At 36.0% G+C, this 17,751-nt stretch overlaps 1 protein-coding gene across 1 annotated transcript; it reads right to left on the bottom strand.

Annotated features, from left to right (window-relative positions):
• Positions 1-7,402: 7,402 nt before the first annotated feature.
• Positions 7,403-8,335, bottom strand: LOC100522425 (olfactory receptor 5M3). The gene has a single exon (XM_003124127.3). It carries the CDS (start codon positions 8,333-8,335, stop codon positions 7,403-7,405), a length of 933 nt encoding a protein of 310 aa, XP_003124175.3.
• Positions 8,336-17,751: the final 9,416 nt, after the last annotated feature.

Genomic DNA, 17,751 nt, shown 5'->3' on the forward strand with positions numbered 1-17,751 from the left:
TGTGTTTCCTTAGACCCAGTCTGTACTGCCAATGGAAAAATAATTTTTTTTTAACTCTGAAGAGATTTGTTTATTCTTGAAATTGGGTCATGTTTATCTGTATTCTAATTCAAATAATTTAAAAATTAATGAAGATTTTCCACAATGCCCAATATAAGAATATCTAAGCAAAATTATTTTATTCAATGGGTGTTATAGGTAATTATCACCAATATTTATCAGGTTCTTATCTGTAAAATAGACAATTACCTTCATATAATCTTAGAATTAGATATTTATATTCTGCTAAATTATTGAAATAATGTTAACATCACAAGGATCAAATAGGTGACATTTGAAGGTAATATAATATAATGAGGATGTATAAATGAGGTCCTATTTATAACTGCTTATAATAATACATTTTACAAGCATCCAAGCCAATTATATGTCAAATATATTTGTTATATCTAGAAGTATTCTAAATTCCCTGGAAACATGAGGTTTAACAAGATATACAAGACTCTGGCTTATGTCATATTATATTCTTGTTGAAAATGAGTAAATAATAAATATACAAATAAGATACATCACCTAGTGGAGCTGCTGTGACAAAAACACAGCATGCTGATAAGATCAGAAATAAGAAGAGGCAGGATGCAGACAGAATGGCCAAAAATCTTGTGGATATGACTTTGGGTTAAGGAAAAGTAGCCAGATATGTAGAAATAAGGGGGAAGAAAATGAAAATGCAAAGTGTTAGAAGAGGAACTATTTAGCTTGCCATATTGAAAAAAAGTGTTACCTGAGGTACCCCTTTAATATTATGAAGTGTATTAATTCTATGACTATATCATAAGTTCCTCTAACTAATAGAAGAGCACATTTAGGAAGTTAATTAATCTCAAAATATTTTCCTACTTCTGACATTATTAATATAGGAATTAAATACACCATGTATTTAAAAAAAGAAGTTCCTGTTGTGCCTCAGCAGGTTAAGAACCCAACATAGCGTCCATGACAATGCGGGTTCCATCCTTGGCCTCTCTCAGTGTGTTAAGCATCTGGTGTTGCCAAAAGCTGTGGGGTAGGTCACAGATGTGGCTCATATCTGGTGTTTCTGGTGATGTGGTGTAGGCTAGAAGCTGAAGTAGGATTCAACCCCCATCCCAGGAACTTCCATATGCCACTGGTGAAGCCCTAATAAGAAATAAAGAAAAAAAAAGAAAGAAAGAAATATACCATGAATAAAATGAATTGGCCATGTAACACAATAGACACTGAAGTTTCCGTTCAGATCTGAGTTACCCTTTACTCTAAATTCCCATGAATTTAGACATGTGCCTTCTTTTATGTGTAGAAATACTTAGTGAGGTGAGAGCTGCAGACTCTGGTTGGGAAATAGAGCTAAGGTCAGGAGTTTCCCTATGTAAAAATCTCCTAACCCTGCTCAATGAAACTATAATGCTCTAATTAACAGAGTTGGACTTGGGCTAGTGGTACTGCAAAGTATAAAATACATTAAAAAGCATAAAGACATCTAAGAAACATAAGCTAATATTAATTCTCCAATTTTGCTTCCTATATGCGTAGTTGTTTTTTTTTTTTTTCCTTTATAGGTAATCATTAGCTCTGTGGTAGCAGAATTTGTCTCATTCATCTTGGAACCTTTAAACTGTCTAGCTTAGTTGTTAAACATAATGGATATTCGAGAATATTCATGATATGATTTTTAAGAGCCGTGATCTCTAGATCTGGTTCATTCAATGCACTTAATATTAATAAATTCTCTAGGAAAGATTGTTCTAGTGGCAATAGCCTCAGTTTTAAAATGTACTAAGAATAGCTAATTTGTATTGAATGCTTGCTAAATCTTTTGCCTGCAAAGTTCCCATGAAGCAGGTTCTATTAGGATAATTCTAAAATTGAGGAAACTGAAGCACTGAAAGCCTAAGACGGTCTTCCTATACTGGACATCTACTAATTGGACAGATCAAGATGCAAGCTAATTAATCTGACTGTAGTAGTGTACCCTTAATAACTTTATATCACTGCCTAATTGATAACCTGTTCTAGCATTCTATTTCTTTGTATTTAAAATTCAGTTTGATCATCCACCCCCAAAGAAGAAAGGTTTTCCTTTTAATAGTTCTTCCTTAATGGACCAGAAGAGCCTTGAATAACTTCACAGCAGGCTGAACTACAGTAATAGACCATGGCCTCTCTCTGCCTCTCAAAGTTAGGCAACCCATAGTTCTAGGATCAGAGAATCCAAGTGAATTCTGGGATAGAGCCAACTTACTACATGTGTTCATCATATATTAAAATAATAGATAATATAGAATATGAAATTTTAAAATTAAGAAAATATTAACCTTTCAGGAATTTCCCATGAAGAAGAACAGTGGAGGTCTAGTAAGTGGCCAATCATCCTCACTAATACAATACTTTCAACTCCATTCACACACATTTTAATTATTTATTTATTTTCTTTTTTAGGGCCACACCTGTGGCATATGCAGTTTCCCAGGCTAAGGGTCAAATTGGAGCTACTGCTGCTGACATACACCACAGCTCATGGCAATGCCAGGTCCTTAACCCACTGCGTGAGGCCAGGGATTGAACCCGCAACCTCGTAGTTCCTAGTTGGATTTGTCTCCACTGCACCATGACAGGAACTCCACATTTTAAAACACAATGGTCTTTGCAGAGAAGTGGTAAAGGGGTAAAAAATGAAGAATAAGCATTTTGTTAAATAAACTGTGGTTATAAATAATGATATTTCCCAATAATATAATTTTCACCCAATAAAACATGGTGATAACAAATATGTCTACAATTTAGGTCTTAGTAGCTTCAAAATAAGAATAAAAATTAAAATATGTGACTTCATTAATCTGTACTGCAAAGAGCATAACGTTTGTAGATCTACCTTCAGCAGCAAAGATAAACAAATGATAATTTCTCACTATTTATAATAGAATCTTGAACACTGAGAGGATTAAGAGCATTTCCCCGAGGAAATTTCCAGGTAGTTATGAAAGACATAGTAATTAAAATTCTGGAAACATCTCAGGAGTAAGGGATGTTAAGGAACATTAGTTAGAAGAATATTACCTATGATAAAATTAAAATATCAAAATTTTTAATATCATGATCTAATTTCTCCCACTTTCACATGGGCTCTTCCTTCTTTTGTTCATACTTGACAATTGTGTGTCTCAGGAAAACATTCTTATTTTACATTATAAAATATCAGTCAGTGGTTTTCTTTTCTGTTTTGTTAGAGTTCTTATAAGCATCATCTGTCAGAATAGGTGATCATAGAGACGTGTGATCTAGGCATCTCAAGTTTGTCTTATAGATAGAAGATGCCTCAAAAGTATACATCACTTGGAAACATCTGGGGAGAATGAGTAAAACAGGAGGTCACTGGTGAAGAACATGATTATTAGTAAGACAATTTTTCTCACTTATTTTAGGTTCTTATGGGAATCAGCGAGGATTGACTTTGATGTCAGATCAGGAATCGCACCTCAGCTTTGACTTCAACTTTGTGTCTTTGGATAAGTTAGAATTCCTGCCTCAATTCCCAACTATAGAATGAGGACATTACAGTCTCACAGTGAGGCATGGTGACCTTAGATAATATTGGCATAACTCTCAGCACAATGTCTGTATCATCTAAAGCACTCAAAAAAATTGAAATGATTTGTGCCTTTTTACCTATAAACAGTTCACAGGTATGATCTCACCACTTCTCTAGGACTGTGGCCAATATTATCCTTATATTGAAGAATAAAAATATGCACATGTTAAATAACCTTAATGTTAAGTTTTTCTACCGAGTTTAGATATAGCTAGCAGGTTAACAAACCAGAATACCCACCTAGATTTTTCATAAACCTTAGATGATATGCTGCTTCAATTTTGTCTGGAAAACCGTGAGCAGAATAGTGCTCAGGAGAAATCTTTTTCTGCATTCTTCAATGCCCAAGTACCCAGAGCTCCTGAGTGCTTTTTCACTTATTATGATAAAAGTGCATCATGTAAACTCATTGACACAAGCTTATTATAACGTAATATGCATTTTCTCAAGAAAATGCAGTTTTGAAAAGAAGAAAGTGTGTGTGGGTGTGTGTGTGTGGTGTGAGTGTGTGTTAGGGAGAGAACAATGAAGGGAAGGAGAATGACAGAGAAAGATAAGGCACTTTCTGTTGGAGATGCTTAATATAACGGTGTTCATAGATGTCAAAATAAATGTACCAATAAGACCTATTTTTGAAAGTATTTGAGAAAACTATCCTGAATTTTCAGCAAATAGCAAAACTGCTTCAAGTTCTGCTAAAGAATGCAGACTCATGAAAATTACAAAAGCCAGATGAGATCTTGGGCATCAGACTCTACAACTTAAAAATTAACTGGGTCAACACAAATGACTTCTCCAAGGTTATTCAGAAATTGCTTTGAAATTTGGAAACTCAAATCAGTAACATGATTTAACCCGTGACCTTGTGTCAGGAGGTATGTCTCTACAATCTTTTATTAGCCTCTCTGCTTCTATTTTCTATGCTGAAAACTCCATCTTGTCCTGCTTTAACTTTAACCCATATTCCTGCTTGAAAAACAGTCACAGTGTTGGTAAACAGCTTAAGCTTAAGAACAAAGAGCAAAAGGCATAAGTTATTCATGTGGTCAGCTGAATGAGGACATAACGCATTGGTCTAGGCATGCTGGACCTGTGCAGATAGCCACTCACATCAGTGCACAGCACGATATGTCATGGTAAAATAAGAGGAAGAGGAGCCTCATGGCCCCACGGGGCTTATGAGGGGTCATTAGTGGGATATGCATCAGCAAGGAGAAAAGGTGCAAACCTAGGCATGCCCAGGTTACCATAGGTAGGACAGCTGTCTGCAGAAGCAGAATGGTGATTCTCTAGATGCTGTGCATAGACAGCTGCTGCCAAGCTTCCTCAATGCTAGTGACTGTTAAATGCCTAAGTGTCAGAGTAAAAACTTAACCAGCTACCATCTATGCGACTTTTAAAATAGTAAAAAAAACCTATGTCTTGCACCTACAGCCCCCTCCTCACTTGATGTAATCCCAAAGAGCACAGTAAAAGCAGTGTGGTTTCTTGAGGCGGGGCTCTTGGTCCCTGAGACCTTGAGTCCCCCGGTTCCCACCTTTGATTAAGATAAATGTGTCTTGTTTTATGTTAACCTTTTCTTAAGTTTCACGCACCCATTCATCAGCCCTCACTTGCTGAGCTGGTCTCGGCAACATTGACATCATCATTCTTCATGCAACACTAAACCAACTCTCCAAAAAAGTACATCGAGAAATTGGTTTAGGTTTGGGAAAATAAAAAAAGACAACAAAATCATCCAAATCCACTTGCTGACAAAAAATTTTAAAGCTTTAAAACCATATTACTAATCAGCAAGTAGTTTAGTATATTGAGTTTTCCAATAAATGGTGACTAAATGGTGTTAGTGGCAAGATAAATTACTTTAAATTCACCTGAAAAGTAACATTAAGTAAGATCTTGAATTCCTTAGGGGACTTAGGTTTTTCGGTGACAGATGCAGTAATATTATTATAATTTAATCTGAATTAGAAATTTGTTTATATGCAAATAGCTTTTTAAAATGCCCATGACATATGTGTGTGTTTGTAGAAATGAGCTTACGAATTTATCATTTCCCTAGAGGAGAATAAAAACTTAAAATGGACAAAGGAGAATGTCCTCATACTGCATCAATCTTATTTTATATTTGTATCTTTGTAGATAAATTTGTGATTACTTAATGTATAATTTAAATATGCAGATAACATTTCAGTATTATATATATTTTCTGCACCAGGACAGCAGCACATAATTTATTTATGTATTTATTTCTATCAGAGGATATAGAAATGTTTTGGAAGTTGTCAAGTCATTTCCTCATAATAGTACTTAATGAAGGGAGATACAAAGGAGAAGCCAAACTATGTTAATTATATCATGTCAGGACATGTCTTCGTTAACCACAAATAGACCACCAAAATATTTTATTTCTATCAAATACAAAAATTATTTTATAACATTTAAGGAGTTCCTGTTGTGGCTCAGTGGTTAACGAATCCAACTAGGAACCATGAGGTCAGAGGTTTGATCCCTGGCCTCGCTCAGTGGGTTAAGGATCCAGTGTTGCCATGAACTGTGGTGTAGGTTGCAGACACGGCTCAAATTTGGCATTGCTGTGACTCTGGCGTGGGCGGGTTGCTACAGCTCTGAGTCGACCCCTAGCCTGGTAACCTCGATATGCTGCAGGTGTGGCCCTAGAAAAGACAAAGAGACAAAAAAATAATAACTAAAAAAATAAAACATTTAAGTACCATATCTTGGTCACAAAAATGCAAAATGTGAGTTCTCTTGTGACTAAGCAGTAATGAACCCAACTAGTATCCACAAGGATGCCAGTTTGATCCAGGCCTCACTTAGAGGATGAAAGGATCCAGTGTTGCCATGAGCTGCAGTGTAGTTTACAGTCATGGCTTGGATCTGGCATTCCTGTGTCTGTGGCATAGGCAGGCAGCAGTAGCTCCAATTCAACCCCTGGCCTGGGAAATTCCATGTGCCTCAGGTTTGGCCCTAAAAAGAAAAAAAAAGTACAAAATGTCAATTCAGTTTTTTAAATGGCGTCTGGAGAACTCTACTTTCAAAATGACACATCTACTAATTCTACCTACTTTTCATTCAAAATGAAGGCACTATAGCCAGGGCATGCAGGAGGGTACACATTCTGGTCACTGGAAAACTTGGAGTTAAAATATGGACGTTACTGGAATCTGTAAAAGAGAGACACTTACCATGTTATATCTCTTAAACGCTAAAAAAATGAAAAAGGATTAAACACAATAGGATTGCTCTTTTCAAAATAGTAGTCTCTGAACAGACCCACCTTTCACATTAAAAGAAGCATTACACATCAATCAATCTTACAACTACAGCTGAGCCCACCTTTTATAAACCTTTGCACTAGAAAGTTACATGAAAGATGATATTTTTATGCCCCAAATTACTACATAAATAGGCAAATCAATAAATATTTGCTAAATTCATCCACTGCATTTTTGAATAACTAAAACAAAATCTCTTCATTCTAGCTAAGTACATGAAAAATTTGAATGAGATTACCTGTGAACTTGGACTTAAATGATCTTTTCTATTAACTTATTTATTATTTTTTAATTAAATTTAACTACTTAATCAATAGGAATGGGTCAATCCACTTCATTCTCTGAATTTTTATCTTTTCCTCCTTTTTAATGTACAAAGTCCTTAGCTTTTGTAAAATGTCTTTAGCTATGTATTAAACAATAATTGTTTACAAACACATATTTATGAGATAGAGGAAAAAATTAACCCAACCTCATTTTATTTTGTTAAATATGTTCTGCTGAACACTTTGCTCATGGCCTCTTTCACATCCTTGTTCCTCAGACTGTAGATCATGGGATTCAACATGGGGATCACTGTGGTGTAAAACACAGCCACCATTTTCCCCTGTTCCACGGACTCCTCTGAGGGACGTCTGAGATACATGAAAATAAGGGTTCCATAGAAGATGATGACAGCTGTCAAATGGGACCCACAGGTGGAAAAGGCCTTGCGCCTCCCTTCTGCTGAATGCATTCGCAGAATGGCAACAAGAATAAACAGATAAGATACAATAACTACAGTCAGAGAATATGTGAAGTTAATGCCTGCGAGTATGATCATGGTATATTCTTTCACAAAGGTCCCAGCACAGGCGATTTTGATGAGAGGAGGATCTGCACAGTAGAAATGGTTGATCTCAACTTTCCCACAGAAATACAAGCCATATGTCCACAAGGTTGCTGCCAGACTCGTCAGAAAACCATATATGTAAGGGAAAGAAATCAGTCGAATACAGACAATCCTTGACATTTTGCTGCCATAGAGCAAAGGCTTCCCGATGGCCATATATCTATCAAAGGCCATCACCGCAAGGATAAAAACCTCTACATGGACAAGGGCAATAAAGAAGAAACACTGGACCAAACAACCAGCATAAGAAATAGTTTTTGTTTTTGATAACAGATTTTCTAACATTTTAGGGGTGACATTAGAAGAAAACCACACATCAACAAATGACAAATGACTAAGAAAAAAGTACATGGGGCTGCTGAGCTGTGGACTGACCTTAATTAACATGATCATGCCAATATTACCAACCATGGTGATAATGTAGACCACCAGGAAAAGGATGAAGAAGAGAACTTGCCATTCTGGACGAGTGGTTAGTCCCAAAAGAATAAAGTCCGTCACATCCGTGAAATTGAGCATTTTCTCAGTTCTTGGTTAGTATTAGTTACAAACTTCTGTGATAAGTAAAAGGGAATAAAATTTAAAATCAAGTATTATTTATTTATTAATTTATATTTTTCCAATGACCTTCTTCTTTTTTTTCTCTCTCTCTTTTTTCCTTTTCTATGGCCCCTCCCAGGGTTTATGGAGGTTCCCAGGCTAGGGATCTAATCAAAGATGTTGCTGCTGGCATACAGCACAGCCATAGCAATGCCAGATCCAAGATGCATCTGCAGCCTACATCACAGCTCATGGCAACACCGGATCCTTAACCCACTGAGCAAGGCCAGCGATCGAACCTGCAACCTCGTGGTTCCTAGTTGGATTCTTTAACCACTGTGCCATGATGGGATCTCCCATTTTTTTCTTTATTAAATATCTATGACTGTGTTTTGCCATTCTTCTTAGCAAATCATTTCTGAGTACTTACTATGTAACAGGCTGTCTGAAGTTTGCTTGGATAAATGCACATTCTATATTATATAACATATATACAAAATGTGATTGAAATATGCTAGAACCAGGTTTCAAAGCCTCCTACTTAAATACCCCTTTTTTCCAACACAGGCATTTGGTAATTGCATATTTGAAGACATGTACAGAGAGTTATGGTTCTCATTTTAACATAGCTCAAAAGTAATAATTTTACTCTTTTTCATTGTAAGCATAATCTTCATGATTAGATATGGAAGCCATTTAATCCAAAAATTTGTTAGCCCTAAATCTCAGATAAAATGATTTTAATATAACTTCATATTTGCACTCATTTAAAGAGGGAAAAATGATCACTGTAGTCATTAAAACAAAATGGTAAACTGCTTACACACATTCATACATTATGCATATTTCCTGGATAGGACTCTTGTTTGCATGTCTAACATGAAATTATAATCTACTAGATATCTTCCATTGCTATGTTCTGTGAATTCAGATATATGTTAGGCAAGGATATTAATTTCACTATTTAAAACAGTGTAAATGTAAATAAACTTTCTAAAACCCTGACATATTCCTTCAGTGTGATACTGGGTGCAGAAAGCAGGCAATAAATGATGCTTCTATGGAGATCCAGTGATGTTCTAGGAAAACTTTCTGGTATTTGCAAATTTATTTTCAAATATGGGTGTATCATATGAACATTTGCCAGAACCACATTACACCAATCATTTTCCTAAGAAAACACTAGTTCTTGGAGTTCCCGTCATGGCTCAGTGGCTAACGAATCCAACTAGAAGTGATGAAGTTGCAGGTTTGATCCCTGGCCTCACTCAATGGGTTGAGGATCCAGCGTTTCCATGAGCTGTGGCGTAGTTCACAGATGTGGCTTGGATCCCACGTTGCTATGGCTCTGGTGTAGGCTGGTGCCTGCGGCTCCAATTGGACCTCTAGGCTGCAAACCTCCATATGCCATGGGAGCAGCCCTTGAAAAGGCAAAAAAAAGGACCAAATAAAAAAAGGAAAAAAAAGTAAACACTAGTTCTTTGCATTTTGTTTATAGGAGATAAATCCATAAATTTGGTTTTTTTTTTTTTTTTTTTTTTTTTTTTTTTTTTTTTTTTTTGTCTTTTTGCTATTTCTTGGGCTGCTCCTGCGGCATATGGAGGTTCCCAGGCTAGGGGTCGAATCGGAGCTGCAGCCACCAGCCTACACCAGAGCCACAGCAACGCAGGATCCGAGCCGCGTCTGCAACCTACACCACAGCTCACGGCAACGCCGGATCGTTAACCCACTGAGCGAGGGCAGGGACCGAACCCGCAACCTCATGGTTCCTAGTCGGATTCGTTAACCACTACGCCACGACGGGAACTCCAAATCCATAAATTTGTATTCATCAAAAATGAGAAATATTTATATCCCATCCAAACTCTTAGAAATACACAATGTAACTAGTAAAGTTAAACTATGAGAAACTGTGTGGGAAAGCATTCTATTATACATATTCTAGTTACCACTTACTTTGCTTAAAAATGAGAGAAAGAGAGAGAGAAAGGGCAAGGAAGAGAGAGATATTCCACCAGCATGAGCAAACATTTGTATTCTGTAGAACACAGAATGTAATTCCAGCAAGAATCTTGAGATAGTTTTTCAACAGGACAATGTATTTATTGAAGTTGGGATTCTGCTGTGCTCTTCAAAAGATAAATGCCAGGTGATTATTTCCAAGACCCTATCTGAACCTCCAGGATTATATTTTGTGGAGCTTTGATTTGAAGGACCCTATGACTGGGTAGTAACAAGAAAGGATAAGAACAGGAAAGACGGTAAATGTCATTGCCATAGGGAAAATAAATAGACTCTAATGCATAAAGGTAATCCACTGTTCACCCCATTTGGAAAGAAAATTTTTCTCAGGAGAAAGCAGAAAGCCACCAACCAAACTATATAACTCCAGAGAAACAGGCTAATTAATGAAAAACTGTGGCATTTACTAATGGAATAAAAATTAAAGAATAATATCAGTTAAAATTATTGAAAATTGGATAACCCAGCAGGTGCATTCTATTGCAGTTTTCAAGGATTAGCATTGAGGAATTTTTATGTGGAAAGTCAAATCTAATTGCTCAGCACCAAGGATTATTTATTAAAAAAAATATGTGTGTGTATGTGTTTGTGTGTGTGTGTGTGTGTGTGTGTGTGTGTGTGTAGTACTTTTCAGAAGCGAAATATGAAAACACCTGAGTGGTGGTTATCTGGATTATAGATAATGATGGTGAACTCATGGAAAGTAGTGCACATCTGATCTTATGAAGTAAGAGGTCCGGAAAAAAGGGAAAGGCTTGGAGAACTTAGAAACACTTTGAGGCTTTTCCTCATGAACTCCAGGCAAAATATATATACCCAAACTTCCCATACTGTATCTCTCTGTATTTCAAGTTCACTTACAAATAACTGTGGTTATTTCCCTCCCAAGAGCAAGCATGAGGAAATATTAAATATTCCAGTAAAATATTTCTTTTTATATCTTCAAAATTTAATTGTCTTGGTTGAATTCTGGCTCCACAATTTATTTTACCAACTTGGGCAGGTTTTATTCTCATTTGTTTTGTTTTTAATTTATCCATGTCTTAATATGATGTAACAGTAATAATAGAATCCAATTTCATTGTGTGTTTGTGAGTATGAAAAGACATATTATGCATGAATACACAATGAAAATACAAGACATAACTATTATTAAATGCTCTCCTGGAAATTGTAGCTTCTATTATTACTTTGTAATAATTAAACAATCAAATATCTATAGAAAATTTACTTTTCTATCTCTCTCTCTTTCTCTTGTTCATACACTGCCAGAGGCCAGCTCTGGTGGCCAGGGAATGTGCATTTTTCCCAAAGGAGAGGGACATGCATCAGCTTTTGTAACAGAGACAGCTTCTTTGTCCCTTCCTTCAGGGCACTGGACCGCTCACATTTTATTGGCATAAGTGGTTGATTATATAGACTGTTTCTAACTACAGATTACATCATAGTGTTAAAAGTACATCGGTTAAATTTTACACTGTACAGCAGCTATACATCACATTCTAAGATCTTTGTCTTAACTAAATTTAGTGAGTACAATTTAAGGGCAGTTAGGTACAATACATCATATGGAAAGGAGGAGACTCAGTACAAATCATCCCTTGGCCAGCCAGTCTTTACAAGTTAAAGAGGTCACAGACACAAGAATTTGGCATTCACAAATCTTGTTTTTAGACTGCTGCTTATCTTTAAAGTGTTATGGCAGGGAGACCGTGTAAGAAAATATAAACCAACTTAACTAGCTATCACTTAAAAGCTTTTAAAATCAAGGACAAAACTCACAGGTAGGATTCATGAATAATATATGCCTAACTTCTATGAACCTCATTAAAATCCTAACTCTAGAGTTTACTACATAACTAGTTAGTAGATAAACACTATGTTTTAACTAAGTTGGATTTAAATAGAGGAAAGTCCTTCAGGATGAAATTCTTATTATATTATTGTTGTAACTTTTTTAAATCACAAATCACCACAGGAAAATGAGAATGGAAAGTAAGAATAATAAGCAAATAATCAGGAAAGACTGAGGAAAACTGAATAACAAGTGAATAACGGAAAAGACTTAAGTCATCCATGGAACAATCCCCACTCAGCAATGCAAAATGGAAATTGTTTCCTGGAAAATTCAGTTCCCCACCAATGTCAGCAGGCGAGCCTTATTTTCTTCTGGGGTCTGTCCTTGGAATTGCACCATACAGGCAGACATCTCCTTGTTTAGAAATCTGCCCGCGGAATTGCAGTTTTCAGACAGGCCCCTTTTTCTGATTAGGAGCTTGCCCACGGAATTGTACTGTTTAGGCAAGCTCCCTTCCTCGGCTCCTTATATCTTCTCGGCTCCCCACAATACACAAATACACACAAACACACAGATAATATGTATGGTATAAGTAATTAATTGCTGTTAATGTTAATTAAGCAAGAATAACAAAAAATAAAAATCTAAGATGCAACATTTATCTTCCAGTTCCGGATAGATGCATTTGTACACCAACCTTAGATTGAAGGGAGGTATTCCAAGTAAGAATGCAGAATTGAAAATTTAATACTATCTGAGAAGTTGTAAACAACATATACCAACAAAACGAGAACGTTGAAATCCACAAAAGAGGTTTTCCTTAAATGTTTGCCTTAGGAAAAAAAAGAAGCAATTAAGAGGCTTCCCCTTGAAATGACCCTGGGGAAATTATACCTCCAGAGGAAGAGTCAACTGCTGAGTTTTGTGGGGTTTTGTAACAGACTTGCACAGTTTTGTTTTTCCCCAATTTCAAGTGATTTTGGAAGTGTCCTGGGATCAAATAAGAAGTTGCTTTGGGTTTGCATCATGCTAAACTTGGGGATGGCATTGCTCAACCTGCAAAGCCAGTCCTGTGCTCTGTGCTTTGTGGTCTGTGCCACTTTGCTTTTCTAGTGAAAGATAAAACAAGTATTATCCCCTATACCGAAATGATGACATACCAAATCAGGTAAGACTGTATCTTCTCCAACTCCCTCACTTTATAAACAAAGAAAACCAGAAACTTAATCATAGCAAGGACAAGCATTGATTGAAGTTAGCATATGCCAGTCACTATGCTAATTTAATTCTCGAAACTACTTCCTGTAGTCATTATTTTTCCCATTTTACAGACGAGAAACTCAGAACCTTAGAGAGGTTTAGTGACTTGCTTAGGGTCACACTTTCCATGATCAGAGACAAAATTATTTTTTAATGATTTTTATTTTTTCCATTATAGTTGGTTTACAGTGTTCTGTCAATTTCCACTGTACAGCAAAGTGACCCAGTCACACACACACACATATGTATATACATTCTTTCTCTCACATTATCCTCCATCATGTTCCATCATAAGTGACTAGATATAGTTCCCTGTGCGATACAGCAGGATCTCATTGCTTGATTTCAAAGCTACCACAGCAGGATCAAATGACACATGGTTGTGTCTGTTTTTATAGCTGAGGGAGAGAGGTGAGGTCTTGCAATACACCTCCTGACCTGCTGATTGGTTGGGGGCCTTTATTGCCCCTATAGGAGCAGGGTAAAGTGTGGGACACATACTTTTTCTAGTAGGGGTAGGAAGGAATAGGCCAGGTTGCTCAAGTTGGGGAGGGGTCATTACAACGAAATGAGTGATGCTGATAATTCTTGACTTGCGTTCGCTCTCCTTGAAGAGGGCTTGAAGTCAAATTAATTGATAAGTGTTTCAATTTTGTACAATGGGAGATAATAAAATAACACTACTTTTGCCTACAGTTGACGCACATAAAACTCAGAAAGATTAAAAGGCATGGGACAAGTGACTTCAAATACAAAGAAAATAAAGATCACAGCATTAATATAAAGCCAAGTAGGAGTTCCCACTGTGGTGAATTGGGTTAAGGATCCATCTGAAGTGACTCAGGTCACTGTAGAGGTGCAGGTTCCATCCCTGTCCTGTCACAATGGGTTAAAGATCCAGCATTGCCACAGGTCACAGCTGTGGCTCAGATTCAATCCCTGGCTTAGGAATTTCCACCTGCTATGGGTGCAGCCATAACAAGATAAATAAATAAATAAAGCAGAAGATAAATTATAATCATTAAATAAGAGAGAAAAATGTCACTTGTTTTTCATTGGTCTTTTCTAGGGCCACACCCACGGCATATGGATGTTCCCAGGCTAGGGGTCTAATCAGAGTGGTAGCCACTGGCCTATGCCACAGCCACAGCAACGTGGGATCCGAGCCTCTTCAGCAATCTACACCACAGCTCATGGCAATGCTGGATCCTTGACTCACTGAGTGAAGCCAGGGATGAAACCCACAACCTCACAGTTCCTAGTTGGATTCATTAACCACTGAGCCACAATGGGAACTCTGAGAAAATGTCACTTTTAACTAAAGGATAGCATCCATAATGAAGATATAACAGTCAATATGTGTAATGAATGAATTATCTAGCATAAATTATATAAAGAGATAATATTTTAAATTAAAATTAAATTTGACTTTTTAATGTCTTAGATTTCTCAAAAGCAAGCAGAAGAAAATAAGATTAAATATGCCGAGGAATAAATAAATAAATAAAAAGAATAAATAAATAAATAATCATAGATTTTTAAAATTGTTATTTTTTTATTATTCAATGAATTTATCACATCTGTAGTTGTATAATGATCATCACAATCCAATTTCACAGGATTTCCATTCCACAACCCAAGCACATCCCCCCACCCCCCAAACAGTCTCTTCCAGAGACCAAAAGTTTTTCAGTGTCTATGAGTCAGCATCTGTTCTGCAAAGAAGTCCGTCTGTCCTTTTTTCAGATTCCGCATATCAGTGAAAGCATTTGATGTTGGTGTCTCATTGTATGGCTGACTTCACTTAGCCATCTTAATTTTTCAGAAAGCATGTAATAACACAACCATTGAATATTTTCCAAAATTACTATTGAAAAACACAGGAACTATAATGTTATCTAAAAGATGTCAAAGAGCACAAGGTTTTTAAGACAATGAAGAGTACATTCTTAATTAATGTTAAGTTATTAAAACAATTATTTATAAGCTAAAACATTTACATATATCATTCTTAGGTCTGAGAGTAAAAAATAGTTAAAATTAAAATTAAAACATTACATAGTACAAATTATGCATTTCAAAATATATGATATGATATGGTCCAAGTTAAATATATTATTAAATAATCATTATTACTAATTAAGAAAAAATGTAAATTGATCAATCATGCATTGAACTTCAAATGTTAGAAAAAATATATTCAAAGACAGTTAAAAAATGAGATTCATAACATAGCAACAGAAACTGATAATAGAAAACGGTAGGGCTGATTTTTTAAATCAAAGCTGTAGTTCTAGAAGATATGCAGTTGGCCCATTTACACATTTGGACAATTACCAGCTAATGTATTTAACAAAAAGAGAAATTATGAAAACATAATATTTTGAGTTTTATTCCTCACCCATAAAACCTATGGACAGGTGTTCCAGATCATGGTCCAGTGTCTGTTCATGCTGTCACTTAGGGTCTCAAGTAATCAGCCCTCTGCAATAGTGGTTTACCAAGTCTACTTGAGCATCTATATCCAGCTTTCAGGTGTTGGAGAAAGAACAGGAAAGCCATCTGCACTTAACCTCTTCCTCAGTCTAGAAGTTTCACGTATAACTTGCATTCCATCGGTGAGACCTGTTCAGTAATATCTAATTCTAGATAATAATATCTAATTGAATACCTACATTCCAGAGCAAAAAGAATTTGCGGTGGAGCATCTATTGCAAGCAACAACTCTGCCTCATGGAGAGAGAGAGATCTATATTGAAAACAGACACGGAGTTCAGGGTTAGTAGATTCAGACTGTTACATTTGGAATGGATAAACAATGGGTAATACTATATAGCATATGTTCCATAGTTTGGAACATGAAGGAAAATAGTATTAAAAAAAAAAAGAATATACATATATGTATGACTGGGTCACTTTGCTGTACAATAGAAATTTAAGAAATATTGTAAATCAACTATACTTTAATAATAAAAGAAAAGAAGCTTGGATAAACTAGGAGAAAAAAGAAAATATTCCCAGAATCTGAAGACCTCTCACCACTTTTACTGCTCTGTCTTAGCAACTATCTCTCTTGACTGAATTACAGGCTCTTATTCTTCTAAACTCCATTCTGAATTCAAAAACTAAAGTAGGCATTTAAAAGGGAAATGACTCCCAATTCACTTCTGGGAGTTCCCATCGTGGCTCAGCAGTAACAAACCTGACTAGTATCCATGAGGATGTGGGTTCAATCCCTGGCCTCGCTTAGTAGGCTAAAGGTCTGGCATTGCTGTGAGCTGTGGTGTAGGTCACAGACAAGGCTCAGATTTGGCATTGCTGTGGCTGTGGTGGAGGCTGGCAGCTGTAGCTCCAATTCAACCCCTAGCCTGGGAACTTCCATATGTCGCAGTTTTGGCCCTAAGAAGAAAAAAAAAGCAAGTCATATCATATTGCTTCTTAGCTTAGAACCTTCCTAGAGCTTCCCATTTTTCTCAAGATAAAAGTCTTCCAATGGCTCACAGGGTCTTAAGTTATTGGCCACTAATCCTCTATTATTCCTCTGATCTCATATTCCACTAATTTTCTCATTACCCTGGACTCTAACCACAATGACTTCCACATTTCCTTGAAACAACTTTTGAATACTTGCATTATAAGGCCTTTGAAGTGATTATTCCATCTCCCTAGACCACTGCCCCTCATGCACCTCCATAAGGTTTTTGCTCTGAACCACCTCCATAAGGTTTTTGCTCAATTATCATCTTCTCAATAAAATGTCTTCATTTTCATGCCTAAACCAGAGTCACTCCTTTGCTCCTTTATCTTATGGTATTTTTTCCTAGATTTTTCCATAATATCACTAACATACTATATGATTTACTTATGTATTATGTATTTGTTTATGTTTATTTCACACCATATGCTCCATGAGATAAAGGATTTGATTTCTTCTGTTCTGTTCATTGATAACAAACAATTAATTCAGAGCCTGGTACATAATATTCACTCAGATATTATTTATTAGATGAGTGAGCAAATTAACTAATTAAGCAGCAGGTTAAAATGCTGAGAAATAGACAAAAAGAAATATAAACAGTTTATGTATGTTATCATTATTTACATTTTAAACTGAGTGGGTGTAGAGAGATTGCTTAATAAGTAATGATGATTAATGTTTTATGAGAATTAGTGTTAGCTTTCTTGCTTCAGACGAAAAAATACATTCTAAATTAATTAAGTGGAAATGTTTTAAATCTGTATGCATTGCAAGGCCTTTTATGTAAGTGATGATGCCATTTTTTTTATTTTTTATAGTGATTTTTATTTTTTCCAT

This window comes from Sus scrofa, chromosome 1 (genome assembly GCF_054392235.1).
Source record: "Sus scrofa isolate SSC_HxYL_T2T_F1_AM1 chromosome 1, Sscrofa_HxYL_maternal_Yorkshire_Landrace_v2.0, whole genome shotgun sequence".
NCBI classification, from domain to species: Eukaryota; Metazoa; Chordata; class Mammalia; order Artiodactyla; family Suidae; genus Sus; species Sus scrofa.

Bases quoted from the DNA above. Each gene is read 5' to 3' on its own strand.
- LOC100522425 (XM_003124127.3), bottom strand. From the start codon at position 8,335: ATGCTCAATTTCACGGATGTGACGGACTTTATTCTTTTGGGACTAACC.